Source organism: Leptonychotes weddellii, chromosome 5 (assembly GCF_054177405.1).
Source record: "Leptonychotes weddellii isolate Sample4059 chromosome 5, ASM5417740v2, whole genome shotgun sequence".
In the NCBI taxonomy this organism is placed as follows: domain Eukaryota; kingdom Metazoa; phylum Chordata; class Mammalia; order Carnivora; family Phocidae; genus Leptonychotes; species Leptonychotes weddellii.
The window spans coordinates 23,188,773-23,209,333 of NC_138373.1; the positions used below are offsets into that span (position 1 = coordinate 23,188,773).

Below are 20,561 nucleotides of genomic sequence, written 5' to 3' on the forward strand. Positions count from 1 at the left end.
TCCACATAAGCCTCTCTTCACTTGACGTACAGTCCATGTTCCCTCATGCCTCAGGGCCTTTGCACATGCAGCCCTCGCCACCTGGAACACTCGCCCCCCCACCCCTCCCCCCATTGTTCATCCAGTTAATTCCTTCTCTCCTTTCCACTCTAGGCTCAGAGATACTTCTCTAGGGAAGCTTTCTCTGACTCCCTAGAAGGGAAATGGTTGTATGCATGGTGATTTCCTGTATATATGGATGTAAACTTCCTTCGTAACGGTGTCATAAAGACCCAATGATTTAATGGTCAAATCTGATGGCAGAAATGTTAACTACCCTATTGGTAGCTGCAACCCCAGATCCTTCCAAACGTCTGGTACACTGCAGGTTTCCACAAGTGTGTACTGACTGACTGACTGTAGAAATGAATGTCAATCAATCGTGAGGTCCTAAAGCTGTTATTTCATGAGAAGGCATTTCGTGGTCATCATCTTGGTTAAAAATTTCTCTTTCGCAATCGAAACTGCAACCCATGGCAGACTTACGAGACACATTACAGAAAGGAAGCCCAAACACTTCTAGGTGCAGAACCGGATCCACAAGATCAACCGGATTTCCGGAAGGCACCATAAGTACACGTGCCTAGTCACTCTGGGCAATCTCGGAGAATTAACGGGCACTGGGGCATTCATCAGCGACTTGCCAGGTCAGCCAAGGAAAGATAAACGAGCCTTGCGCTTTCTGGGGGTGCAAGAAGAGGGATAAGCACTGAAATCAATGAGTCTCAGGATTCAACGTCATTAACCTTTTTGATTCAGATTGAGGAAGGTGGCATAGCGTGAATTACAGTGCTAACGGGCACAAGGTATTTCTGACGGGTTTATACCGAGAAGGCTGGATGGTAAGAAGGTACGGTCTTCTCTGGCTGACAAATACTACGGGGGGGCGGGGCGGGCTGCTGGAGAGGCCTATAGTCATGGAGGACCCCTGTGTGAACAAACTGCCTATCCCCTCCCAGCTGGCCTGGTCAGGCGACGCTGAGGACTGAGCTCCCTTTCACACGTTGTCTTCCAGCTCAAGTTGAAGACTGGTAAGCCACGCAGGTGGAAAATAAAAGGGGGACTGCTGTTTTAGGTCAAGTTCAGCTACCCAGGGCTGGGTGGGAGTCCAGGCCAGGGTCTGGAGGAAGTTCCCAGAAGCCCTTCGCAATCTCTACCACTCTCCCTCCATCCAGGGTCATGAAGTCTGAAGCACAGAGTGGGTCGCAAGCTGGTGCCTGAGTTGGCAATGTCACTGGAGGTGATACAGAAAGGCCACATGTGGGAAGACAGGTGGTGGGTGAGTGGGTAGATGGGGAAGGAGTTTGCAATTGTTGAAACGTGTGTTCTGGGCAGGGCCATTACCTGAATTGTGGGAGATGCGGCAGAATGGCGTAGAACACGGATCTGTGAACTGTGGTCTGCCCCCTGCTTTGGTCCATGTGGTTTCATGGGAACGGAGTCATGCCTATTGGTTTACGTGTGGTCTACGGCTGACCTGTCGCTCGGGCAGAACTGTGTCATCGTGACAGTGTTCAGCCCGCAACACTGAAATATTCACTATCTGGCTCTTTATAAAAATGCTTATTGACCCCTGCCATTATGTTTCTCTCTCTCTGTGGTCATTCATACACCTTCCTCACCAGTGTTTGCCATGCCCTCCTTATAAAGTGTCTTCCTGGCCCACCCTCCTCTTTCCACACTGTCTCTTCCCTGGGACACATTTCTACCTGACCTACTATCCACTTGCTTATCTACCGTCTCTCCCCCTCGCCGGCCTGGGGGTGCCTCAACAGCTTTATTTCCTGCTGTATCCCAGCACCCAGAAAACTGCCCGGCATACAGCAGACACTCAATAAATATTTGTGGAATGACTGAAGAGCCGCTTACCCCGTGTATATTTGCTTTAACATTTTCTTATTTAGACCAACTATGTATATATATATTTTTCCTTTTTTTTTTTTAATTAAGTAGGCTCCATGCCCAGCCTAGAGCCCAACATGGGGCTTGAACTCACAACTGTGAAATCAAGACCTGAGCCGAGATCAAGAAGCCGGGTGCTCAACTGACGGCGCCACCCAGTTGCCCCTAGATCAACTATATTTTTAAAGAAAATTTCAGCTTCAGAAATCTGGGGTGTATTAGGTCTTCCTAAATATTAACACCGTCAGAAACATCTGCGTACCACTTTAAATCATCTTGCACACTGCCAGTGCTCTGTGGATCAGACTTGGGAAGCCCTGGCTTGTGGCTGAGGACACGGGTTGAGCTCCGTCGCAATGTTGGACAAGCCCCTGTCCCTTCTCTCTCTAAAGGGGATGCGGAAGGTCCCACCTCATCTGGCGGCCAAGAGGTTCACTGAGATTGGGGAAGCGCTTGGCCCAGTACCCTGCACACACTCAGCGCTGGATGCACAGGGTCGGGGACACTTGGCAGAGGGGCGTGTCCCCGTAGGTCAATTCATGACCATGATGGGCCTCTCGCCTCTCCCACCTGCAGCTGCTGCTCCCAGTGAACGGAGCCCGAGCCCGGCTCAGACGCCGCCCCACCACATCCCGGCAAAGCAATTTGGATTAATGGACTATTTAGCTGTAGGTGTCCAGAGAATGCATTGTTTAAAGTAACTTGTTAGAAACTTCCCCAGGGCGGCCAACTTTTAAACAAAGATTGACTCTGTAATCAAAAACTGCTTGGCCTTAAACCACATTCTAGCATCCCAAAGAGCACAATTACACTGAGGAAGGGGTGGCAATGTTTGTGCCCCTGGCTGGCTTTGCCAAGTAATGTTGACTGATGAACACAATTAAATTGCACTGGGGAGAATCCTTCTCTGGAGGAACAAAGGACACGGGAGATGCGCGGCGGCTCTTGGGGGCACGATTTCCGTTCCTACATCCACAAGGGAACACAAGACTGATGTGGGATTCCACTGGGAGCCTCACCCTGGGAACACTGGCTGGCACCACCAATGACCCCCTCCTTCCCCATCCTCCACTTTCTAATGAGGTGCTGTTATGGGCAATGGACCAGGGTCAGAATCGAGGTTCCCGATGCTCCTTCTGGAATGCACGGGGCTGTTTCACTTCAGATGAACAGGAGCAAAGGATGTGCTCTCTGCCCCGGCTTCTCTTCATGACACTATCCCCCAGGCTGTGGACCGATTCGAATGTCCGAGTCACTTTCCGACCCCACCTGGGGGCCTCGCAACGGCCATGAGGTTGGCCAGAGGCAGACTAATTGAGCCTGGGGAGAGGGTTTGGGAGGGGAGTGAGGATGGTGAGGAGGTTTAGGGGTAGAACTATGAAGGAACATTCCAACTTGAAACCTGAGGGAGATTTTGCAGCTGTACTGACTCGAGAGAAAGCAGATTGAGAAGGACAGGGGTGTTTCAGCCCACTGAGGTCAAGGAGGCTGATAAACACCAAGGGTCTTTTCAACCAGCCTTGCGGGAGGGAAGGGAGATGGGGGCGACGCATCCAAACATGGCTCAGCTCAAGGTGACGGCCTTTGTAACTCCCGTTCACAAGTGCATTTCTCAAAGGCATGTGTGCACGCTCTCTCTGGGTCGGCATCTCTATAGCAGGACCAGGGCACAGAGATGGAAAATCGAGGAGAGAAGAAAGAAAGAGACCACAAAAAAGGCCAGCCCATGTTTTTTTGGTCTAGAATTAAGAACTGCCCAGGATGTTTCGCTTTCCTGACAATAAGAGAACAACTTCCTGAGCACCTGTAATGAATGCCCAGCTCTGGATTAGGTCCTGTGTTTCAGTAGCTCTCATCTTTACAATGACCCTCTGAGGAAATTGCTGTGGGGAGGGGGTTCTGGTTGGCTTCCCAGAACGGGCCCCTGTCTGCCCATCTCCTTCCTAGGTTCACCCAAAGGGAGAACGAACTGATGGTATGATTCGTCAGCGCCGGAGAGATTGCCTGGGCATGGTTACCAGCGGCTGGGTGACCATCTGGTGGAATCTCCCCCCCTTGCATTTCACTACTGTGTCTCCTGTTTCTTGCCTCAAACCTCAGCCGCACCTGACTCCTTGGGGTCACGATGAGTCACATTTTGCTCTCCTGCCTCTTCCATTCAAGCAACTGGGAGGATGCAGTACGCTAAGGTCTCCCTGGCAGACCGGGCCATCTCTCTCTCTCTCCTCTGTGCCCCTCGGCAGGGCTGAGCATCCTGGTCCTGACCTGCAGATGGTGGTAGGGATGAACACGAGGCCCTGCAGAGGTGCCAGGCTGTGCTCTAACCCAGCTGCTTATCAGAGAGCTTGCAGAGCGGAACACAAGGCAGGGCTTGGATTCCCACGTGGCCACCGTCCCTCACGTGGCTCCCTGACATGTAACATTAATGTCTCCCTCTTACAGGAGAGAAAACCAAGACTCGGCAAGGTTGGAGTCACCTGCCTCAAGACGATACAGCTAGTAGGGGACGGAGACAGGACTCAAATCCAGGTCGGGCTGATACCACGGGGCCGCTCACGTGCCCTTGGCGGAGTTGTGCGACGGTGCAGAAAACGCCCGCGTTGGTTGGGTCTTGTCGTGGAACAAGTGTGAGCATTTGGAGGGACGGCAGCCATTCTTTCTGAATTATGCCTGCTTGAGGCTAACATTTAAATGAGTGAGAATTCCATCGGGCACCGAAGTCCAGCAGTTTGGGGAAGAGTCTAAAGACCGAGATCGGGAGGGAAGAGGATTATAAAGGAATTGGAAAGCCGGGGCTCTCCCAGCTAATGCAGGACAGCTGGTTCCTCGGTCCACGTCTGGAGCCAACAGGACTGGTGGAGCCCCGGTCTTCTACTGGCCAGACAGGGAGAGAGCCCCTCTGCACCTGGGACTACTCTAGCCATGGTGGTCACGTGGTGGGGGCCGTGCTCTTGACCGACTGGCCTTTTCCTCTGGGAGCAACTGCCTGTGGACCACACCGGCCAACCTCGTGGAGCAGAAAGCATGCTGCGCTTGGGAGTCACTGAACCTGCGTTCAAATCCTGGCTTGGCTACTGCCAAGCTGTGTGACCTTGGGCCAGTCACTCGAACCTGCTGAGCGTCGTGCCCTTCTCTGCACCCCCTGCACCCCACCCCATACGGCGGGGACTAAAGCAGACAGTGATGGGGTTCTCGGCAGCTGCTGCTTGCGGATGACCCTGGATTCGGGCTCTGGTGTGCATGCTGCTGCTCTCTTGGGTCCTGGACATTTCTGCCTCCTCCACTCTCTTCCAGATGGAGAGAACATGGATTTAGACGGGGGGACGAGGAGGAGAGCTTCATTCCCGTGCTGCCCAGTGGGTGCACTAGGACCTGCCGGTGGAGAACTCAGGTCTCTTTTTCCCCTCTGCTGATCAAAGAAGCATGGGCTCAAACCCTGGCTCTGATCCCCACCAGCTGTGAGACATGGGACAAATTCCTCAACTACCCTCGGCCTCAGTTTCTTCCCCTGTAAGATGGGATGCAGCCACAGTGTCTGCCTTCTGGGGTTGGCGTGACTTCAGATAACACGCTGGCCAGGGATCCCCTGGATAGCATGTGCCACAAAATGCTAGCTGGCACGATTAGCTACCGGAGTCTGGCAGATCCTGAAGGGTTCTCCCAGACATCTACTTGGTGCATCCACTCCTGACTGCTTTTAATGCTGGGCAATGACTCCAAGTGGCAGCAAGAGGGAGGGAGGAGATACAGTAATAAAATCCACAAGTTTCCATCTACCTCCCCAATGACTGGATCTTAACCCCATCCCTTGGGCCTGTCTCATCCAAACCTCTGCGATCAACAATAAAAAGGGAGTGGAAACATCCCTCCCTTATTCCACTTGACCTCTGAAGACATGCTGTCCCTCCAGGTTGCCCTTGAGACTCATCTTCCCCTGCAGTTAGATGGGGTAGGCGGGGGTGGCTAACAAAGAATAAGAGACTCTACAGTGCAGATCACCCATGCTGTGGACGACCTGGGCTCATAGCCAAATCCCCTGGATGCACTTGGATGCACCTGGAGCACCCCAGAATGCACACCAGCCCTGCTGTTGGGCACTGGTGGGCAAGCCACATAAATGAAGGCTTTGCTTTCCCGACAAGCAAACATGCTCAGTGCACTGGGCGGGAGGATGCCCAGGGTGGGACACGTCCCATCCCCAGAGACACACGCAGAGCTGCTGCCAAAGGGAAGGAGAACTCTGAGCTCTCGGGAGGGAAACGTTAGTAAGAAGATACATGGCAAAATTCAAAAATGCACAGTCAGACTGGGATCTGGCGAGACCATCGGACTGGCAGAGGATGGAGGCGACATTTGTTTCGGCCTGGTAGCATCACTCTCTCCCATTTTGTTAAGGACACTACGGCTCTCTCTAGTGGAAGTATTTCTGCCCGTGACACAAATGTAAGGCCCATGGAGGCAGGGGTTTTGGTTGCTTTGGCTCACTATTGCACGTCGAGCATCTGGGACTAGGCTGCTTGATGTGCTATTTGTTTACATTTAAATTAAAACCAAACCACATTTAAAATTTGGTTCCTCTGCCCCACAGGGAGCATCTCAAGCTCTCTCTCTCTCTCTTTTTTTTTTAAGTTTCATTTCAAGCCCCTACTAACTAGCCCCATGTGGCTAGTGGCTACTGCAGGGGAGGGCCCAGCCACAGAACATTCCCATCACCGGACACAGCTCCACGGCATGGTGCAGCCTGTCACTGACTGGCATCTAGAAGGATCTTAGCACGTGTTGAATCAATGAGTGAACAACCAAAGTCCTCTACTGTCTGTGGGCCAAAGAATGTAGGACTCAAGATAAAACCGACTCTTTTCCCCAGGACTCTGAATTTTTTGTCTTTTTTTTTTTAGTAATGAAAGAATGGGAAACGAACAAAACAGCAATATGGCTGGAATGTATTTGAGCCAAACAGTGGCCTCCCTTGGGTGAAACAGGCACATCATTCTTGCCTCTTCCCTACCACTTTCCTATCCTTCCAAGAACGTCCTTCTGTATCTGTAGCAGCGAAGACCGTGTTCTAAACCAATATGACCACTCTTGGCTTCCTAAAGAGCCTCAGTGCTTTTCTACCAAGTCCCAGGAAAACTGCAAGCACTTGGGCCTCACTCCGTTCATCCGGCAGATGCTCTGGGTCAGTCCTGGCCCCCCATAGAGCCAGAAGGGCTGTCCGACCTCAGATATAGCTCAGGAGACCCAGAACCGCTCGCAAGAGAGAAGCCGACAGCGTTTCTGCAAACACAGGCATGTGGGACGCCTGGGTGGCTCAGTCGGTTAAGCGTCTGCCTTCGGCTCAGGTCATGATCCCAGGGTCCTGGGATCGAGTCCCGCATCGGGCTCCCTGCTCCGCGGGGAGCCTGCTTCTCCCTCTGCCTCTGTCTCTCATGAATAAATAAATAAAATCTTTAAAAAAAAAAAAAAAGACAGGCATGTGCTCCGTCAGGCTGAAAAATAACAGGGCTGAGGAAATGATTATTTTGCTACTAGATGCAAACAAAACTGTTACCAGCATAATTACTGGCGTGTTTTCCAGTTTCTTTGTGAACAACAGCCTGAGAAGGTGCACCCTTTCTGACTCACACGGTATCTGGGCAGAGCTTTCCTTGGACGGTGTCCCACCAGGGTTTGAGGGTCTTAGAGGACATGCATCTCTGAACATCCAAAGAAGAGAAGTGGCTGGATGCTGAGAAAGTGGCCACCAAGAAAGACAGACACACCCAAAGCCCTGGGTGTTTGCCCTCCCCGCCCCCCTGGCCCCGATAGGACTTCCTGCCAAGTACTGAGGCTAACGTATTTTCCAGCAAAGCATTTACCTTCCTATTTATTACTGTAATTAAGCGACTACGTCTGTGTCTCTCCTAGATCAGGGGTTTGGAACTCTTGCTGTGTATGCCCACCACCTGGTGAGCTTGAAAAAATATAGATTCTTGCTTCCCACATGGAGTTTACATTCAACTGGTCTGGGTGGGGTCATGATATTTTAATATACATATATATTATATATATATTTTAAAGTAGGCTCTACGCCCAGCATGGAGCCCAACACCAGGCTTAAACTCATGACCCCGAGATCAAGACCTGAGCTGAGATCAAGAATCAGACGCTTAACCGACTGAACCCCCCAGGCGCCCCTAAAGAACCCGACTTTTTAAAGGTATTTTGAGAAAACGTCCAAGAACCACGTGGACCCCTGACTACCCCGTCGAGAACGGTCCTGGCTGTGGCAGGGACCCTGTCCGTCTTGCTGCCTGCCAAACCCATGGGGCCGGTGTGTGGTAGGTGCTCAGGAAATAACTGCTGAACAAAGGACTGGAGAATACCAGTTCCATCCCAACACGGAGGGCGAGAGGACAGTCTGTGCAAGGACTGCCTTCCGAGTGGGCTCTAGATGCTGCCGGAGCCCGAGGATGGCCCCACCCCCTCCCACAGGGCAGATGCATCCTGCACTCGGCCCGGCAAGGGGCCATGGGAGGCTGTCCTGGGCTGAAGGGCATCCACCTCCCCCAAATTCCCATCCAAAATAAGGTCATCAGAAGGTGACCTTATTTGGAAAGAGGGGCTTTGTAGAGGCAATTAGTTAAGAGGAGGTCATACTGGATTCAGGTGGGCCCTAAACCCAGTGACCGGTATGCCCATAAACAGGGGCATGTGGAGAGAGAGAGAGATGGGATGGACAACCCAATGAGGATGGATGCAGAGAATGGTGTGAGCATCTGCAAGGCAAGGAGCGCTACGGGTGGCTGCATCCACCGGAAGTGAGAAGATGCAAGGGAGGACTCTCCCCTGGAGCCTGCAGAGGGAGCACGGCCCTGCCGACGCCCTGATTTCAGACTTCCTGCCTCCAGAACTGTAAGGTCATGGAGGTGGTTGCAAGCCACCCCGTCAGTGGGAATTTCTCTCGAAGCCGGCAGGTAACTAGGACAGAAGAGGCAGGTGGGCAGGGGAAGGAAGACGGGCCCAGGCCTGGCAAGTCTCCTCGTGGGCTTCTCCAAACTCTGCTTCCTTCCCTCCTGGCCTCCATGGCTCTGCTCTACCTTACTGCCCTTCTCTCTCGTTCCTGGACCACACTGGCTCTTCCCTGCCCCAGGGACCTTGCATATGCTGTTCCCTTTGCCTGATAACCTCCACCCCTGTTTTTTTTCATAGTGGCCCCCCTTTCAGGATATGGCTTAAACACACTCTTTAGAGGCATGTGATCTACCCTGACCGCTCAAGTAGGACCCCTTCTTACTCTCCATCATGACGCCCGGTCATTATTGAATTTATAGGATCTCCATTTCTCCCATAGATTGTAAACTCAGGGAACAAGCAAGGCCCTTCCATTGCTCCATCTCCCAGCACAGTGCCTGGTGCTCAGCCTGGGCTCAGCAAGGTCAGGATATGTGAGCTGCACGCTTGCTTGAGTGCTTCCAGAAGGGGGTGGGGGCCGCTGCTTTGCCAGATGGCCTTGAAGCTCCAGCCCATTTTCAGGGTCTGGCTCAGCCTCCGTCCTCCTGGGGGACTCTGACGACCCAGGAGCAATGAGGGTGTGACTTGGGCTGAAACGGAGGGGGATCACAGGTGGGAATGTCCATGAGAAAGATGGCGGGGGTAGAATTACGCAGACCCGGATGGAGAGGTGAGGCAGAACATATGGGTTTCCAGCCTCTGGTGGAACAGGTGAGCAGGTGATGCTACTGAACAGAGTGGGAAATGAGATGGGGGACTGATATGGGTCAGGTGGAAGTTCTAGAAGAATCACTGGAAAGCCGCGATCCTGTGGAGGGACAATTCCCTGCGGCCAACCTCCCGGTTCTGCTGAGAGCTAAGCCAGCTCTTCAAAGCTTCCAAGGGTCTGCTTCAGGAGTTTATGCTCCTTAAAAAGAACAAGAAACACCTCACACCTACTAGTATGGCTACTATCAAAAACCCAGAAAAACGACATGTTGGCGAGAGTGTAGAGAAACTGGAACCCTTGGGCGTTGCTGGTGGGAACCTTTGTGCAGTTGCTGTGGAAAATGGTATGGGAAGTCTTCAAAAAATAAAAACAAAAACAGAACTACCACATGATCTAGTAATCCTACTTCTGGGCGTTTCCCCCAAAAAACTGAAAGTGGGGAGGTGAAGAGAGATTTTTACACCCATGTTCACGGCAGCATTACTGACGGCAGAAAAGAGGTGGAAACCCAAGTGTCCGTCGGTGACGGACGAGTGGATAAGCAAAATGTAGTACAAATACGCACACAGCGGAGTATTAGTCGGCCGTAAAAAGGAAGGGAATTCGGACACCTGCTACAGTGTGGGTGAACCTTGAGAACATCATGCTGTGTCAAATAAGCCACTCACAGAAAGCCAAGTACTGTATGATCCCATTTCTAGGTAGTCCAATTCACGGAAACAGAAAACAGAGTGCCGGCTGCCGGGGGCCGGGGAGGGGAGAATGTGGACTTGCCATTTAATGGGTACAGAGTCAGTTTGGCAGGATGAAAAGCGTCCTGCAGACTGGCTGCACAGCAATGCCGATGAATGTACTCAACACCCCCAAACTGGACACTTAAAAAAAGGCTAAGATGGTAAATTTTATGTGATGTGTACTTTACCATAAGTAAAATTAAAAGAACAAAGAGGGGTCATAACCATAGGTCCTCCCCCTGTAGGCCATTCCGGCTTCTCTGCACCAGCCCCTGCTCTGGGAGTCCCCCCGGTGGCGGGGGGCTTCATGCAGGGTGGGGTCCTGGTCCCCCAACAGAAGGTGGCTGCCTGGCTCCGTACGACAAAAGGCTACATGGCTGCTTGCATTCAGGAAGCTCAGGATGACTTCCAGGACTCCTGCCTCCGAGGAGGACTGGAGATTGGAGACCACCCGGGCTTTCTAGGCATGCTTCTGGGGTCAGCAGAAGCAACCACCTCCTTCCCTGCCTGCCTCCTCACTCCCACCTGTGTCCCCCTCCCAACTGTCCCCCACGATGGCCTAAGTGATCTCTCTATATTGTAGGTATGATTTCTCCTCGTTAAAACCACACAGCTCACGGCTAAGGATTCAACCACCCATCAGGTGATCCAAAGTCCCTGCAGGGACCGGCCTTGACCTACCTCACTGGTAGAAAGGCCATCCCTTGCTCTTTGTGTTTCAGCCACATTAGCTTTGAACATGCCACGGTCCTTCCTACCACCGGGCCTTTGCTCATGCCATCCCCTCTTCCAGAATGCTCTCCTGGGACCCCTCATGATTCAGCCGGGGAACTACCACCCATCACACACATCTCAGTTCACATGCTGCCTCTTCAGGAGACTGTCCCAGGCTCCCAGGCCCCCAGCCCAGGTGAGCTTCACTTGCTGGGTGCTTCTAGATCCCCCCTTCCTTCCCTTCAGAACGCCTGCCGTTCTTTGTAATGATGTGTTCAACCGTGTCATCATTCTGCTTAATGTCCGTCTCCCCTCTATTAGTAACAATGGTTGTCACACAGACAGTGCTGTGTGCTGAGCACTTTACGTACAGTAACTCATTTAACGCTCTCAGCAACCGTATGGGGTGGTGCTGTTATTATGCCCATTTTACAGATGAGGTGATTGAGGCACAGAGACATTAAGTGATTTTCTCAAGTCCAAATTCATACAGCTAGTAAACAGAAGAGCTGGGATTTGAGCCCAGGTGGTCTAGCTCGAGTCTGCGCCCTTGACCACTCTGATGAGGGCAGGATCTACCTATGCTTCTCCTGCTGCCTAGCACAGTGTCTGGGGCATGGTAGGTGCTCAATACATATTCGTTGAGGCACTGATGAAGATCCCAGATTTAGCTGGAAAAACGTTTCCCCTGCTACGCACACGCATACGAACCTGCACACCAGACAGGATGTGAGCCCCGAGGGGCCGGGGATATGCTCAGCTCTCCTTCCGTGTGCATCTGACTTGACCCAGGACACCTGGCCTAGTGAAGGATGGCCAGTGAGGGGCCTGTTACTATGAGCTCAAACCAAGCAGTATGTGAAATGCTTTGGTTTGTTCACTTCTTGCGTCCCATCTAAGTAAAGTCGGCCAGCGAGCTTCCTGACTTAGTAAGTAGAATACACTCAACAGAACCATCATGTCCTTTGATGAGTCAAGACCGAGCAGGGTCTCAGTGTTTGAAAACATCTATTTTCATCCAGCCGGAGCCTACATGGGCCAGCGTGTCATGTCACAGCAGAGAAGGAAGGATTCTTTAAACACAGAGCTTGTATATTCCAAATACAGGACCATGCTTCTCGTTCACAAACAAGTTGGTTCTATCCTGTTTTTCTTTTCTTTTTTTTTTAAAGATTTATTTATTTGTTTGAGAGAGCGAGAATGAGAGAGAGTACATGAGAGGGGGGAGGGTCAGAGGGAGAAGCAGGCTCCTCGCTGAGCAGGGAGCCCGATGCGGGACTCGATCCCGGGACTCCAGGATCATGACCTGAGCCGAAGGCAGTTGCTTAACCAACTGAGCCACCCAGGCGCCCGCTATCCTGTTTTTCTTGAGACATTCGGTCTTCATTGTCTCACTTTGTTTTTCCCACTTTTAAGAGAGATGTGAGTTCAGGTAATATTTTGCTAGTCTTTTCATGAGTAAAGGGAGAAAAGAAAGCAACTCGATTGAAGCCCACATGATTCCACCAATAGAATAACAACAGCCTGTATTTACCCAGCACTTTCTATGTGTCAGGCATTATGTTAAAGCCCTTGATATACAATATCTCATTGACGCTTCCTAGTAAATAGGTACTAAACATTGTGTCGCTTTCTCAGGTGGACAAACTGAGATGCAGAAAGCCGTGTACCTGTTCTCACAGCCAGGGTGATGGCTCAGAATCTGCAACCAAGCTCTCTGCGTCCAGAGCCTACACAAGGCTGGGGGCCAATAAAGATCAGTGAGTCCTGAAGAGTCTCCCCCCAGTTAGAGTTGGGCAGGGAGGCACAGAGAGGTGGTTTCAAATCATACAACAGCTCAGAGCAGCCATGTTGGGTGGGCTCTGCCCTTGGAAATCCCCTCCATTTTCAGAGCCTCTTAGAAACTTCTGACTTGGGCACTCCTGCCCCTTTGGGGAGGCTCCTAAGTTTGCTCATCCTTCCTGGAATGGAAGAAGTAGTGGTTTTGGAGCTCCAGATGGAGTGGCAGATGGGAAGTGAAAGCCTATCAGAGTTGCCCAGGATAAAACCATTCATCTGCAAAATTCATATGTTTTTGCGTGGGGCAACTTCCCAGAAACAAAAGCAAGAGGAACCAGCAGTGCTTGATGCATAAAGTGCCTCTGGCCACGAGGCTGGCAAAGTGAAATGGGCAGAAGAACCGGGAGGGCCATGGAAATGACAGCAGTGGGGGCAGAGGGAGGGCAAGACAGAATGAGGCACACAGAGACCTGGAGCATTAAAGCTAAAAAAGCTAAAAATTCCAGGACTCTCTTCTCTGAAACCCAAAATAGGTTTGGCACGTGGTCCAGGAAAGGGTTCCTGGGCCCCTCGGACAGAGAGGAGCTTCAGCCTTGGATGCAGCTCAGGAACGAACAGCTGACATTTATTTGGGTAAGCACTTCGTAGGTGCCCAACGCTCTGCTAGGTTCTATGATCATAGCCCAGTTTCACAAAGACTGAATTTCCTTGCAGATGGCCATATGGCTAGTGAAGTGGCAGAACTCAGACTCGAACCCTAAGCCATCTGCTGGGCCTCTCATCACCCACCCTTCCTGGATACCGAAGTGCTAAAGATCCCCATATCCTGGCCCAGCTGAGCTGGTTGAGTCCATGGTCGTGGCAAATCAACACAGGGCCCCTAGGGGGCAGCCTTGAGGCCTGGTGGGGGTCTCCTGGGGAGGGCCATGGGCACAGGAATGCCCACCTGACCTCAAGAGGTCTCTGGCCAAGTGCCACCCTTTGATCTGGGCTGAGGTGATCTCTGGGGTCTCCACTGGAGGTCTAGAGGAGGAATGAGCAGACTCGGGGCCACAGATGACCTTCCTACCTCCAAGGACCTTCCCTCATGACATTCCCTATTGCCACGTGGTCCCACTTGTAGCCGTCTTGCCACTCTAGGCCTGGCTGACTTCCCCAAGGAAGGAACTAGCAGAAAGCAGAACACCAGCCTCGGAACAGCACAGAACTGATTCTCATGTTCACTCTGCCATGTATTTCTTACATGACCTTGGGTCCCCGGTTGCCCTTCTGGAGAACAGGTTTGCTTTGAGGGTTGAAGGAAGCGTCTACCTCATTAGCTGTTATGCTCAGCATCTGGGGATGTTTTTGAACTCAGTCAAGAAAGAGGGAGAACGTCTTAACTCATCCCTGCCTGTGCTTCTCTCTACCCGCCTCTCCTTGCCTCCCTCCATTTTTAAAATTTCTCAAATGCAGCAAGGTCATCTCTGACCCATGTCTTGTCCTGACTGTTCTCTCTCTCTCTCAGGAAGTGTTCTCAACTGGGAGCGATTTTGCCCCTTGGGGACACTGCGCAACGTCTGGGGATACCTGTGGTTGTCCCAAGTGGGGGGGCCAGCATGACCAAATCTAGTGGACTGAGGCCAGGGGCTACAGCTAAATGTCCTGCGATGCACAGGACGGTCCCCACAGCAAAGACTCATCCAGCACAGTATGTCCAGAATGTCCAGGTGGGGAAATCCTAGTCGCAAACGAGCGCTTTCTCATTTGCCCAACAATCTGTTCCTAGCCTTCAGTTCTCAGGTCCAAACTTGGCACATTCGGAGGCCTTTCTGACCGCCTGACCCTGTCCCCCGGCCCCCCCATCCCCTCACTTTCTAGTTCTTTCATGCCTTGCATGGCGCCTTTAAATCCATTTTCCCAACTAGGGGACATGCTCCATCAGGTAAGGCTTAGGGCACATTTGCTCACTAAATGCCCAGATAGGGCCTAGCATAAGAGTTGCTTGCCACATGTTTGTGGAATGGGTACCTGAACAAGTGAATAAATAAGTAAAAATACGCCAGCCATGTCATAATCTGCTTACCCTTGCTCTCGTATGAACAAAAGAAAAACAGGCATCTTTCTAACCACCATCATCTTTCTCAGGTTCAAGGGTGCCAGGTGGACCCTGCCTAAGCTGACCAAAGACTGTGCCTTCCCCAGGTCCCCTCCAGGGCCCAGGGGCTTCCCAGCAGACAATGTGATGCCACCAAGCCAAGGACGGAAGGAGAGCACCAGGAATCGCACTGTGAAGGAGACAGAGCATTTCTAGCTTTAAACAGAGAACGTCTCTCTCTACCTGGATCTTATTTGGTTCCTGATTCAACACCCAAACTCCTGGGGACGTGTGGCCTCAATATTTGAGGACATGAAGAATGACAGTATTTTAGATGTGACAGTCATGCAGATGTTAGCTTACAAGGGATGCATACTGCAATTCTTACAGACACAACGACATGATGTCTGGGAAGCGCTTCAGTAGGGAAGAAGGGGAGAGTGTAGATACATCAGCACTAGCCACGACCTGATTCGAGCTGAAACTAGGTGATGTGCACGTGGGGCTTCACTATATTGTGGTCAGCACCCAGGTGCCTGCTTGAAGACCGCCGTGATTGAAAAACACACATATATTTTTAAAGACACCTTCATCTGGCTCCTGTGGGAGTGCTGTCCCCACCCCATGCCCCCGGGGCCATCAGGGGAAGGAAGGCCCCGCCCTTCGCTCCCCATCCTCTTCTCCTTTTTAGCCCCACCAATAAATCAGGATGGAAGACACAGTCAAGCAAAGAACGGCCTTCTGGCAGCAAATAAAGTTCATTTTCTTGCTTTTTTTTTTTAACCTTACAAGATCTTTAGAGGGGTTTCCCTTGCTTATGGCCTATTTTTAAGGCCATAAGCATTAGCGAGCACAAGCTCGCTGGATCAGTGTTTGTGCAAAGGGACGGACCTTCCTGGTGGCATCTGAGTTTCTCGGTGTCTCGGGGCTGATGACCACTGGACCAGCTCCACACAGCTGTAGCCGAGGGCCCGCAGGTGCGCCCTGCCCTGGGCAGGGGTTGGAGAGTAGCTCCCAACATTATAGTTTCACGTGAAACCTCCCAATTTAAAAATGTGTGCAAGCTGTTCATTTGTGACAAGTTGATAGCCACCACCACACACACACACACACACACACACACACACACACACACACAGGGCCTCAAACAGCCCAAACATGCGTGTCCGTGACTCTGCCGTGGCCATCATAACGGCCCTCCCTGCCTCCCCTCTGCTCCCCTTTCTGACACCAGAGTCAGACCTAGTCCTGCCTCGAATCAAACATGCCAGGGGCTCCCACATTCTAGAAGCAATATGATCTCACCCCAGGGTTCTCTCTGACCTCCTACTACTCTACCCCTCACCTCCTCTGTTCTAGCCACCCTGAGCCCCCTTGTCCCCCCAGCACAGCAGGTACATGCCCACCTCAGGACCCCGCAGGGGCTGTTCCCTCGGCCTAGACCACTTTCCCGGTCCCAGGGACTCACTCCTCCTCCTGTTCTTCTTGGGAAGGACTTCCCCAGCCGTTCTTGCTAAAATTACGATTCTCCCTGCTGCTTCGTTCTGCTTTATTTTTGTCCCCCCACACCCCACTTGAACGGAAGCTCCAGGTGGGTAGTGGTCTTGCCGGTTCTTCGGGTACCCGTGGATGCAGCTGGGAAAACCGTGTGCTCGGGTCCCATGTGGATCCCAGGCTCCGTGGCACCTCACTGAGGCACAGTGCCTTTTCAGACCACTTCACAGAGAGGACTAAGGAAAGCAGGAGGAAGGCTGCCTTACCTGATGGGGTAGTCAGCGGCGCTGAGGTTGATGAAGAAGTCCCAGGGCCAGTCAGTCATCTCCAGGAGGTCCCGCATGCTCTGCAGGTACGTGGACAGGAGGCTGGCTCCCCCCCAGATGGTGGCCATCCTCCAGGGGGTGACGCGAACGTTGCCATACTGTCTGGCGAACTGTAGCACTTGCCGATGCAGGTAATTAGAGCGCTTACCCCCGGGGAGAGAAGGAGTGACACTCAGCAGCAGAACACAGGCGGACGTGCCCCTCACCCCCTATCCCTTCCCGTCTAGGTGACACGGCTTCTGAACAGAGCGGACTTCGCCAAGCAACTGGCTCAGGCCTGGGGTGTCCTTCTACATCGTTCTCCGAAACCTTACTATTTTTGAAAATTTACTTTAGCTATTTGAAATGCAGACTCCCAGGCCCCACCTCTGAGCTCACGGCTCACTAGGCATGGGCCGGTGCCCAGGACTCTGCATTTTTATACAAGACTGAGGCATGTGGTCTGAGGATGACAAGCTAGGACGTATGACTGGGTCTAAACCTGGTGAGCATTTTGAGAGGCGGCATTTCTCCACTGCCCTCTCCCTCACAGGCCTGCTGTGAACAGGCATCCCCTTTTGACTTCTTGACGAATGCCATCATCATGTCAGGTCAGCAGACCAACAGAAACCTCTGGGCCAAGACAGCTCAGGGGTCAGGAAGCCTGCTGCAGGGTTTTGTAAATAAAGTTTTATTGGTACACAGCCACGCAGACTCATTTCTGTATTTCTCAGGGCTCCTTCCACCCTCCAGTGGCAGAGCGGAGTCGCTGTGGCAGGAGCATATACCTGCAAGAGCCTAAAGTATTTGCCATTTGGCCCTTTACGAGAAACGTGTGCTCCAAGGAGAGGCCGCTGATCAGCCTACAAGCCCTGCCTGAAAGGGAGGCCAGCTTGGGGAAGAGCAGACAGACCGGCGGAGAAAGCCAGCAAGGGGCGACCAGGGCGGGAGGGGTCCTCACCTTGTCCACGTGGATGTAGTAGAAGTGGTCTTTGTGGTAAATGGCCTTGAACATGCGCTGCAGCTGCCGAGAGGCACGGCCGTGGACCACCAGGACGAAGGCGATTCGGACTGGGTTGGCCAGCATGTATTCCACCGAGTCCTCATCCCACTGCACGTTCTTGTTGGATTTGCCTGGGGGAAAACCCAAGAGACCACAGGGGTGGGGTGAGGATCCCAGGTTCTTTGTAGGGGGAGGACGGGGAGTTTCTCTGATGCTTCATCTTGGGGACTCTCTGAAGGGCATAGTTGTCCTATGGGGCCCTGAAACCTAATCCAGCTTAAGCAAGCTTGTCCTGGACCCTTATGCTGTCCTGGTACATGTGTGGGGGACTCTGTGGTGCTTAAAGGCAGGGGTTCCCACCCCCGAGGAGCTTTAAAAAGCTGACGGAGACCTAAGTACACGTATTAAGCCACTGAACAAGGCAGGAGGAAATGCGAGGTATCTCTGAACTGTAGGGGAAGGAGCAGTTAATTCTCAGCCGGGAAACAGAAGATATATACGAGCTGGTTTTGCCTGCCCTCTCCCTTCTCCTCCGAATAGCATCCTTTTTTGTAAACATTGGGGAAAGAACAGATGACACCTACCCTCTTAAATTTTTAAGTTCACGGTACAGTACTGTTGATTAGAAGCATGATGTTGTACAGAAGATCTCTAGAGCTTACTCCTCCAGCATAATGAAAACGTTATCATCCAGTATTTTGGGGGGCATCACCCCCTCCTCCATTCTCAGTCTCTATGGATGGGGAGGGTCTCCCTCCATCATCAGTGACAGGGAAGGTCACAGAGCTCAAGGCCTGGCCACTCAGAATGTTTCATCTCCCTGGCAACAGTCTGTATGGTTCAGAGGCGGACGTGTGACCCAACCAAACTAATTAGCCCAGAAGACAGAATTCTAGACTTTTGTTGGAATAACTCAATTAGAGAGGTTCCCTTTCTGGTATACATGAAACTGAAAGATTCTAAGAGCCCTTTTATCCCCACATGGAGAAAGATCACCTGAGAGGAAAGCAAACAGAGAGGAAGCAATGCCAAGGGATGGGATCCTAATGGCGCCAAGGGATGGGATCCTAATGGCACCGTGTGAGTTACTCCATCGGTCCAGCTGGAGATCAGCCACCATCATCTCGCAATTTTCTTTGAAAACCAAGTTCCTATATCAGACCCACCTGCATCCCCCTGGTTCCAGATGTCTTTTATCCTAGAAGTAGCCTTAAAGACTCCTTTTCTCCTCCTTCCCCTTGCAAACACTCGCAGGGCAGGGTTTCAAGGCGGGTGGGTACAGAGCTTATTATTGGCTTAGTTCATTACAGTTTTGACTAGAGATCTCCTGCCTCTCTTCAGCCTGATTTCCTTTGGGTCAAACCTGATTTCTTCTGGGTTCTAAGAATGTTGTCAGGGTTGTAGCTGCAGGTGTCCCAGGATGTCAACTTGGAAAACAGAGAACTGGGAGTGCTTAGTCTGGAGGCCAGGAGATCAGAAGCCTGTCACCGGAAAGCTAAACAGCCTCCAAATGAACAAGGCTCCTTCTAGGCTGTTCCAGACGACAGGATGAAACTAACATGGCTGATGTCCAAATCACATGGCACAGCCTCTGTGGCCTGCATGACCTGCCTCCTAAAGACCTCTGCACCCCGACTGCCCTCCTATCTACCCTGCCACCTGGCCTTCTTTCTTTTGCTTGAGCAAGTTTGTTTCTGCCTCAGGACCTTCTCACTGACTATTCCTGCTACCTAGATCTCTGCATGGCTGTATCCTCCTGTCATCAGTTCACAGCTCAGTAAAAGGCCACCTGCCTCCACCAGCCACATCGCTCTCTTCTACTTCACCTTAGCTCAGTTTTCTGCATAGCATTTAATGCCATCTGAAGTTACGCATCTGTTTACTTAATTGTCTGAACACCCCACAAAAACATCAACTCCAAGAGATGGGGGGCTATTTCAGCCTTGTTTGTCATCGAACATACAAGGCTGTACCAGTATCTGGCACACATCTGGTTCTTGGTGAAAAAAAAATTATAGGAGGGGTACATATTGGTTTGGTACCGTAATAGTAACAATACATTCTATTGAGCACTGACCAGCCCTTGCCATCCATCATTGCACTCGATCCCCTCACCAGCACTGCAGGATAGTGCTATTATCCCCATTTTGCTAATGAGGAAACCATAGCTTAGAAAGGCCAAGGGATTTGTTTGTTCAAGGTCACACTGCTTTCATTGGTTCAGCTGCGATTCAAACCCAGGTCTGTTTCCAGAGCCAATGCCCTTAAACACTAATATATACTACGTTACCATACCTAGACTTTGGAAAACTTGATAATAATTCTGCTTAATGAAATACCCTGTAAATTAGCTGGTAGGTAGGTAGGCACACATTCGAGGGCTATCACAGGCATCACAGGGAGGATCCCTGTATCATGTGGGAGGCTGACTCTAGGTGGCCAATAAGATCACATCTTCTCATCCATCCGTCCATCCAAATCCAACCACCTCTCCGTTGGAATCCAACCACCCATCCAGCAAACCATTCAGCTACCCATCCAGCACAGCATTCAAAAGCTTATCATCCAGAAAACCAACCAACCATTCATCTATCCATCCATCCATCCATCCACTCATCACCTTTAAAACCATCCACCCATCCGCTTACCCATCATCCTCAAAGCAAATCATCCATGCCCCCACTCTTCCAACCATCTATCAACTCATCGATCCATGCAATATTAACTTAGCCTATACTACATGCCAAGTACTGTGCTAGGTACTAGAAAAATAAAATTTGGGGAAAAAAATCCTTGCCTTTGAGGAGCTCTC

The 20,561-nt window shown here is 51.5% G+C and overlaps 1 protein-coding gene across 1 annotated transcript in view; it reads right to left on the minus strand.

Moving 5' to 3' along the window:
- The window catches only part of XYLT1 (xylosyltransferase 1), a 292,085-nt gene that overhangs the window by 56,713 nt on the left and 214,811 nt on the right, over positions 1-20,561 (minus strand). Inside the window, exons 4-5 of the mRNA XM_081819949.1 lie at positions 17,708-17,880; positions 16,708-16,910 (exon numbers count right to left, since the gene is read on the minus strand). Coding sequence (XP_081676075.1) covers positions 16,708-16,910; positions 17,708-17,880 — 376 coding nt within the window. The remainder of the gene's footprint in view (positions 1-16,707; positions 16,911-17,707; positions 17,881-20,561) is intronic.